The following is a 9,320-nucleotide window of genomic DNA, read 5'->3' on the forward strand; positions in this document are numbered from 1 at the left end:
GATAGATAGATAGATAGATAGATAGATAGATAAACTTGATAACTCTACTTGAGATACTACATCTATACAGGAGAATATATCCTGAGTTTAATTAAGTGGTAAATTGTACTTGTATTATTCTACTAGACTATGTGTTGTTGTTGCTCCAATAATGAACATGTTTAGATATTTTTTGTGGAAAACAGACATAAATAGTTACTGATTTAAGAAAATAATTTGTAGTGTGTATAGGCTATATATATATATATATATATTTATATATATATATATATATTTATATATATATATATAATTTTTTTTTTTTTTTTTTTTATACCCACGAGAAGACACTAGAGCACATTGTGTGGTCGGTCGGTGAGAGTGAGACCCTCTGGACTGCCGTAGAGACGGAGGGAACTTTTCAAGAGGGTTTTCGACGCCATTGTGACGTCAGCAGCGCCTCTTTATTCACCGCCGACCGCAACAGCCGCAACAAATGAACATCCCTTAATCGTTTGATACTTTGTAATTGCGTTGAAACTTCGAGCATGCGTCTCCGAAAAGCTTTTTTGTTCCGCGTGAGCGTGAGAAAACCCAGCATCTTGCAGGAGGGGATAAAGTTTTGGGATTAAAGTTAGTAGTCGCCGCTCACTAACAAAGCCAGCCGGAGAAAGTTACCAACCAGCCCTGCACTATAGCGGGATATCGCCTGGCCTGGGGAGCTGTGGTATGTTATCCATCCATCCATCTATAATTTCATTGGGATAAACTATGCATTTTGAATCTAAACACATTTTTTGAACAATGCAAAATATCGCTGTTGTTGGAAATTTAAGAAAGAAATCTGCTTGCGCTTCACTCTCTCGGCTAGCTGATCACATTGCTGTGCTGTGGTTGTTCATTGAATGGACATCATGGTGAACGATTTATTGAAGAGGCATGACAGATCCACATGCAGTGGCCCCAAACGCATTACACTTAAACTGTAAACAACTTAAACATATATGTTATGGTTTGATATTTTGTTATCTAATGCATTGATTATTATGTGCAATGTGTCCAACTATTTTTTTGTTTTGTGTATTTGATGTTGTTGTCATTGTTTTTTATATGGATCTCTGGTGATCTTAATATTAGTATTGTAAACGTATAACAATCTTCAGTAACCGCCTACAGTAAGCCTGCTAACCTCATGTAAAGCTTGCATATATTTTGTTACATATAGTACACAACTTATGCAAAATTGTGTGCATATAATTGAATAAATGTGATGTTCTCTGAATTCTTCTCAGCTCAGTTATATACTGATTTCTCATTATCTTAAATCTAATTATTTTCAACTTATTGTTATTTTTTGTCAGCCATCTGCTGGAAGCCTGCTTTCCTGATGTAAATATTGCATACTTTTGTGTGCATGCATAGTTGAATAAATGTAACCCTTAAATGCTGTGATTCTGGTAGGAGTCTTATTTATACTTAAAATCTGAGATCAAATGGTCTCTGAATTCTCCACAGCACAGCTCAGTTCTTAACAAAAAGCACATTGTGAGAGTGTGTGCGTAATCCACATTTGTACAATGTTTTGTACAATTTAAATCAGCTTGCTTTGTAAAGCTTTACACAGTACACCCTTGAATTAACCCACCACACCAGATTATTTCTCAAGTTCCAGACAGCTTTAACCAGACTGCTTTTTCTCTCATATGTTGTAGGTTGTCAACATGTCTGTCCAGTCCTGGGTAGCCAGCAGCCTCCCAGAATGAACAGCTCTAAGAATGGGACAGCGGTGGCCAACTCCACTAATGGCCTGGACGACGGTGGGCTCGTGGTCTTGGAGTCTGTCTCTATCATCATCATAGCCATATTGGCATGTTTGGGGAATCTGGTCATTGTAGTGACGCTATATAAGAAGCCCTACTTGCTGACACCCAGTAACAAGTTTGTCTTCAGCCTGACTTTGTCCAATTTGCTGCTGTCTGTACTAACGCTGCCCTTCGTTGCGGCCAGCTCTGTGCGTCGGGATTGGATGTTTGGGGTGGTGTGGTGCAACTTCACAGCACTCCTCCATCTACTCGTCAGCTCGTCTAGCATGCTTACACTGGGAGCCATCGCCATTGACAGGTCAGTCGTTGTGTTATTATATTTTGTAGTTTGAGGAATCCTTGGGGTATAAGGACCAATAAAAGTGTTCATGATAAAGAAAAGGAACGAACTTTTGTTACATATGGTTTCAAGGAAAATGTAATGACTCTAAAAAAGGCCTTGTGGTGTAACCATCATGTAAAAAGTTATAACATATTTTCCTTACATGTGAGTGTACAGAATTTTACATCATCTGTTAGGCTAAAATTATTATATACACTTTTTCTTTTCTCACTTTTTTTTTTTTTACAAATTTCATGATTTATAATTATATCATGACATATAATTAGTTTTAAAAGTATCTCCACACTCCGCATTTTTTACAGCTTAAACCATGTCATAAAAATTTCAAATGATTTGATATCTTAAAAGATTAATTGACCTTGACACAAGGTCATAAGGGTTTGCAGAGGTCCTCTCTATGATATAATTTCCTGTTTTATGTTTGTTTCAGCATGGTGGTGTTAGTTAGATTTGGTATTAAAAATTAATGAGCACTTTTGTTTTTCATTTCTTCCAAAGAAATACTAATAAAAGATTTTGCTGAACTACTTCATCATATTTTTGACATTTATACGGCAGAAATCAAACACAGAAATTCATTACATAAGTTAAAAACATGCTCATTCAAGTCATTGTATTTATGAATACATTTTTTATGTATTTTTTAATAAATAAATTGTACAGATTGAAATAAATTAATGTAATGTTATTGACCCATAAGTAAATACATATGAATGTTCAATCACATGTTGTATTATTATAAAATCTTTAATTCAAGTTAATTCAAGAACAGTTCTTGGCGAAACATGCTTTTTGACTGCTGTAGTCATTATCATAATGTAATTCTTTAATTCTGCAGTTCACTATGACACTGAAGTCTAGTCTTGCTTGAACAGTTCCTCTGTTTTTAAGAACAAGATACACATTGAAAAATATCAGACCTATTCAAATCTATCAATGCACAAACCCTCGTGCCCATCTGAGAAACTTAAAGACCATACTTTATTTCTGGCAGTTTGAGAGTCTTAGAGAAAGACCCCCTTGTCGTTTCATTGGCCAGTCATGTGTATCTCATGAGGAACTGATTGAATTGTATCTGTTTTATTTCAATGTCTAGGTACTATGCCGTATTATATCCCATGATCTACCCCATGAAAATCACGGGAAACCGAGCTGTGCTCGTCATTGTTTACGTGTGGCTCCACTCCCTGGTCGGATGCCTTCCACCGCTTTTCGGTTGGTCCGCTTTCGAGTTTGACCGTTTCAAGTGGACCTGCACAGTGGCTTGGCACAAGGAGATCAGCTATACTGCCTTCTGGGTTACGTGGTGCTGCCTTCTTCCACTGGTGGCCATGCTGGTCTGCTATGGCGTCATCTTCCGCGTGGCCCGTATCAAAGCTCGCAAGGTTTACTGCGGTAGCGTTGTGGTGGCTCAAGAGGAGTCCAGCTCTCAGAAGAACGGCCGAAAGAACTCCAATACGTCCACATCTTCTAGTGGTAGCCGCAAGAGCCTGATCTACTCTGGGAGCCAATGCAAGGCATTCGTCACCATTCTGGTGGTGCTTGGGACGTTTCTGACAACTTGGGGTCCATATGTGGTAGTTATCAGCACCGAAGCACTGTGGGGTAAATACAGTGTTTCTCCACAGATGGAGACGCTAGTGTCCTGGCTGTCCTTTACCAGTGCTGTGTGCCTTCCACTTATTTATGGGCTGTGGAACAAGACGGTACGTAAGGAGCTGTTGGGCATGTGCTACGGCGACCGATACTACAGAGAGTCTTTTGTTATTCGGCACCGTACCTCTCGTCTCTTTAGCATCTCTAACCGGATAACGGGTGAGCCTCCTACTGTCATCTTTATTTCCTGGGGTTCTTCATAACCTGATGTTTGGATGAGATGTCTGAGAGTCTTTGTTGTTTAACAGATCTGGGGATGTCTCCTCACCTGACGGCCATGTTAGTGGGTGGCGGGCAGCTCGTGGGCCGGGGCAGCAGCACTGGAGACACTGGCTTCAGCTATACACAAGACTCAGGTAGACCTTCTACTGTTGATCACACATGGGACAAAAAACTTTTAAAGGAATAGTTCACCCTGAAATTAAAGTTCTGTCATAATTAATGCACCCTCGTGTTCCAAACCTGTATGACTTACTTTCTTCTGTGGAACTAAAAAGAATGTATTAAAGGGATGGTTCGGAGTAATTTCAACCTAGGGTCCTTTGCACCATGACCTCGAGCCAATCACATCTCTCCCCCCCCCCCCCCATACCCACCCCAATAATGTGTTTCCCTTGGTCGAACATTATTAAAGTTAGAGCTTATTTCGAGATATCAGCCGAATGGCTTAATAATCTCTAAATAAGCTCTAAAAAAGCTTCTGGGGGGATGTTTGGCTTGAGGTCATGGTGCAAAGAACCCTAGGTTGAAATTACTTCGAACCATCCCTTTAAGCTAAATGTTATGGTTGCATTTTTTATCACAGAATAAATGTAAATGGAGACAATTGCTTTCAGTTTAAAAAAAAGCATGTAAGCACCGTAAAAATGTCCATGCTACTCATGCTGTGTTTCAAGTAATCTGAAGCCATACTAGATACATTTTCTGTAAGGAAAAGGCCAAAATTCATGTTGCTATTCACTGAAAATCTTCTCTTCTGCTGTAGCTCTTGAATCTCATTCACACTTCTGCATAAACTGACATATTACATTCAGCCACATGGTATGCAACAAATACAGTTTGACATTAGAGAACTAGCGCAACACATCGCACCACTTTTGAATATTTGGAAACCGAATAAGATTTTTTCCAAACTGGAAGGTTTTCAGTGAATAGCAACTTAAATTCCAGTCTGTTCATCACACAAAATCAAATGGCTTTAGATAACTTGGATAACAGATGAATGGTAGACTGCTTTTATGATACTTTAAAGATTCCTTTTTTTGTGTAATTTTTGGAACTCGGCACCATCCGTCACCTTTGAATTCCATTGTATGTAAAAGAGCCGCGCAAACTTCATGCATAATATCTAATTTTTCATTTTCCATGAAAGATTTTAAAATGGATGAGTACATTGAAAAAAAATACTTTTTTAGTTAAATATGAAAGGTTAAATACCTTTTTGGTTTTGTGATATCCTTTTTTTTTTTATAGATCCACAATATACAGTAGTCAACATTTGAAGTGGATCAAAACCTTTCATCCAAGTTAAACATGAGTTTTGAACAATACCTGTTCTTGATCCAATTTTTTTGGTGATTTGATGAAACTTTTTTGATCCACTTCAAATGTTGACTACTGTTTATTTTCTCTGAATCAGCCAATATTGTATAATCATTTATGCATGCTATTTTTACATCTAGATGACCTTTGTCTTAAAAACACTGTTTTAAAAACAATGCCTAAATTCACTTTTCAAAATTCTATTTTTTTTTATTTTTAAATTGTAATATTTTTTTTTTACAAATATGGAATCTAATATTAATTGAATAATTTATCAGTATCAGCCATAATTTTGATGTCGCAGCATCCTTACCTCTTTGAGTACTAGATAACCAAACCGCAGCAACCCCCACAGCTCTGAGCAGTCAGCAGAGGTGGTTTGTTGGCCTGTAGACTGCTGTTATCAGGGTATGCCATTTGAGGAAACACAGAGCCCAGGAGTATCGCATAACAGACAGACGGCGATGCTCAGCGGCTCTCCCACAGTGTCCAGACTGGTGTGGGTGGGTGGTGGTGAGCAGTGTTAAAACTGATATTTGATTGAAAGATGCCTGCTGTGATTTACCCGCTAGCTACAGACGTCATGCTGTTGGACAGCTACACCTCAGAGCCCTCCCACTCAGCCCTCTGTGTTGCCAATAAGAGAAGAAGTTCTGTCACATTCGAGGACCAAGTGGATCAGATTCCTAAAGGTATCTATCATGGTGTTATTTTACATCTGACTAATGCAAAAATGTATTTTTTAGTTGTCATCACTACAAAACCAAGCACATAGAAAGTAGATCATTGTGAACAGTTGGAGTTTAAAAAAAAAATATTGGCACAAATACATTCTGAATGGGGTCGGTAATATATATTTTTTTAATGTTTATGAAAGTCTCTTATGCTCACCAAGGCTGCATTTATTTGATCAAAAATACTGCTTAAAATCACTGTTTTATATTTTAAAATGTAAATTATTCCTGTGATGCCAAATTAGAATTTTCAGCATCATTGCTACAGTGTCACATGATCCTACAGAAATCTGCTGATTTGGTGCACAAGAAACATTTCTTTTATCATTATCAGTGATGAAAATGGTTGTTTTATAAATTTTGTGGAAAGTGATACATATCTTCAGGATTCTGTAATGAATAGAAATCTCAAAAGAACAGCTTTTATTTTAAATATGAAATGTTTACATACTTTTTATTGTTATACAATAACAATGTAAAAGTAATTTCTGAGTTTTGATTTAATGCATCCTTGATGAATAAAAGTATTAATTTATTTTAAAAATATTATTGACCCACGCTTTTGAACAGTATTGTATATATAAGTGTACATGCACACCATTTAGAAAGTATAGTCATAGGACTTTATACGCGTTTACTTGAGACTAATGCAATAAAGCACTTCGCAAAGTAAAGCACTTATATCCAGTTTGTGGACTGTTTAGTCCATGTTAATCCATTAAAATGGGTTGTTTTCACCTGATACATTTATGGAAATGTAGACTTGCTAAATAATGTTTGTGCATACTTGGTTTAACTGTTTAGAACTAGCCCCACCTCCAAAGTTTGAATTAAACTACTTTCATCTCAAATTTTTATGCAGAAGAAACTTCCATTGTAAAGACACTAGTAAAAATGTCCTTTTCACAAACTGACAGAAACACTAACTAATTAACAAAGCAGCTTCTGAAAGTGTCAGATATTTTCATTTTCTTCCATTTTCTTTTTCTCAAGGTGACCCCACAATAGAACAAGTGACAGCAGACATCCATAACTCTTTGGACAGCTTCGCGTCCTCTCTGGCTAAGGCTATAGAGAATGATGCCAAGCTACACCTCTTTGGGGAATGGACTCAAATTCCCACAAGTCTGTTTACAGTACGAAACACACAGAGAGCTCCCCGTTACCTGGATGGACAGAGACTCAGGATGGAAAGCATCGATGAAGGAATAGTTAAAGATGATGATGAGGAGGAGGAGGAGCATGAGGAAAAAATAGGTGACAGTTCAATGTAGTTCTTTCACTCAGTGAACCACTTAAACAACCAGAATCTTGTGTAATCTTTAGCTTTTAAAGGTACAGGACATTCAACAAACACATTGGCAAATGTTTACAAATATACAGTGGTTTATGTGTAATTTACATAGCCTACTAGGTAACGAATTTATACTTGATTATTTTAGAAGCAACTGCTGCTACTTGCCTTGGTGAGACCAAAGACCTACAATGATGGCTGTACCTGCAAGGTATCAGGTACTAGAAGCCCTAGTGTCACTCACCAGAATAAGTTATGTTTTTGTAACATACAAGATATTGTAAAATCATGTACAGCCCTCATATATTGTCAGGTATTTTGCCTCTTTTGGGTACTGTATGTATTATGTTTACTCTTTTCTTACAAGAAAACTGTAACCACTCTGTTTTATATGTACTGACTGTTTGTAAGAATGAATATCCTAGAGAAAGTCTTTTCTCAACTTTTCAAGTTCATTATTAATATATTCAATTATTTTTTTAGTGCCACAAGGTTTAAAGAAAATATACCAAATCTCTTGGGGGTTATATTGATATGGACAAAGAAAAATAACCTATTTTTCAGGCCCTTGCAGTGAAAGGGCCTGTATTTTTTCAGGCATTGAATTGACATTGGAGAGTCATGTAAAGGACAGGAAGATACTGGGCATAATGTAAGGTAGAATATGCACATTATTTGCAACAATAAAAATTCTACGATAAAAAAAAAAAAAAGCACATTATTTGATCTATAGTTTCCGGTGGAAAGTCTGATTAAAATGCTTTGGCTGAATGTAATGGTGTGAGAAAGCAAGAACAATATAGTTGCTATGTGTCATTAATCAATGGTACAATTGCACTTGAAGATTTTATGTTTGATCAGTGACTGATCACATTTGTTTTCACTCCTACTTTGTTCGGTTAGTATACTCTGAAAATGTGTTTGAAAATAAGGATAAATCATTCCTGTGGAATCTTCTTTTTTTGCATTGTTCCAGTCAATTACAGTTCAGAATTATTTGCTCATCTGGTAAATATGATCAAAGATGGCTGTAAAAATAAATCTGTTTATTGTCTTTCCTTTTGATGTTTTGTTCAAACATATTTGACAGAATCTAGCCTTTCAGTGAAGTAAAATAATTAAGTGTGGGGTAAATAACATTATGAAATAAATGCTTTTCTCCAAAACACGTTGGCAATAATATTGTCATCCTTTTATTGAATGCTTTTTGAAACCTCCTTTTGCAAAGATAACGGTTTTGAGTTTTCTCCTATAATGCCTGATGAGTTTAGAGAACACCTGACAAGAGATCAGAGACCATTCCTCCATACAGAATCTCTCCAGATCCTTCAGATTCCCAGATCCATGTTGGTGCTTCTCTTCTCTTCAGTTCACCCCACTCATTTTCTATAGGGTTCAGGTCAGGGGACTGGAATGGCCATGGCAGAAACTTCATTTTATGTTTTGTGTTGATTTTGATGTTTGTTTTGGATCATTGTCTAATGGAAGATTCAACCACAGACCATTATAAGATTTCTAGCAGAGGCAGTCAGGTTTAGATTTTTTTTATCTGTTGGTTTTTGATAGAATCCATGATACCATGTATCTGAATAAGATGTCCAGGACCTCCAGCTAAAAAAATGGGCCAACAACATTAAAGATCCAGCGGTATATTTAACTGTGGACATGGGGTACTTATTATCCCTGTATCTGGTGGGTTTGCTTCCAAAAAGCTCTTTTAGTTTCATCTGACCATATAATCCAGTCCTGTGTCTGACAACTGAACATGCTGGAGTTTGTTTTTGTAGTGAGAAGGATTTTTTCTTGAACCCTCCCAAACAACACGTGGTGATGTAGGACTCTTTTTTTTATGGCTTTCTGACCCCAAAACTTAACTTATCTCTGCTATTCTCCTTCTGTGATCCTTGGAGAGTATTTGGCCACTCAAAATTTTTACACCTTGCTGTGCA

General features: G+C 36.9%; 1 protein-coding gene across 1 annotated transcript; it reads left to right on the forward strand.

The window, feature by feature from the left end:
- Positions 1–341: 341 nt before the first annotated feature.
- gpr161b (G protein-coupled receptor 161b) lies at positions 342–8,425 on the forward strand. The gene is made up of 7 exons (XM_079617719.1): positions 342–706; positions 1,692–2,100; positions 3,242–3,960; positions 4,050–4,157; positions 5,916–6,035; positions 7,071–7,334; positions 7,520–8,425. The coding sequence occupies exons 2-7, from the start codon at positions 1,739–1,741 to the stop codon at positions 7,564–7,566; spliced, it is 1,620 nt and encodes a 539-aa protein (XP_079473845.1). The 5' UTR covers positions 342–706; positions 1,692–1,738; the 3' UTR covers positions 7,567–8,425.
- Positions 8,426–9,320: the final 895 nt, after the last annotated feature.

Source organism: Phoxinus phoxinus, assembly GCF_949152265.1.
Source record: "Phoxinus phoxinus genome assembly, chromosome: 7".
Taxonomy (NCBI): Eukaryota; Metazoa; Chordata; class Actinopteri; order Cypriniformes; family Leuciscidae; genus Phoxinus; species Phoxinus phoxinus.

Coding starts and splice junctions, on each gene's coding strand:
- gpr161b (XM_079617719.1), top strand. CDS start 1,739: ATGAACAGCTCTAAGAATGGGACAGCGGTGGCCAACTCCACTAATGGC. Junction 6,036..7,070: donor AGTGGATCAGATTCCTAAAG/GTATCTATCATG, acceptor CTTTTTCTCAAG/GTGACCCCACAATAGAACAA. Junction 7,335..7,519: donor GGAGCATGAGGAAAAAATAG/GTGACAGTTCAA, acceptor TGATTATTTTAG/AAGCAACTGCTGCTACTTGC.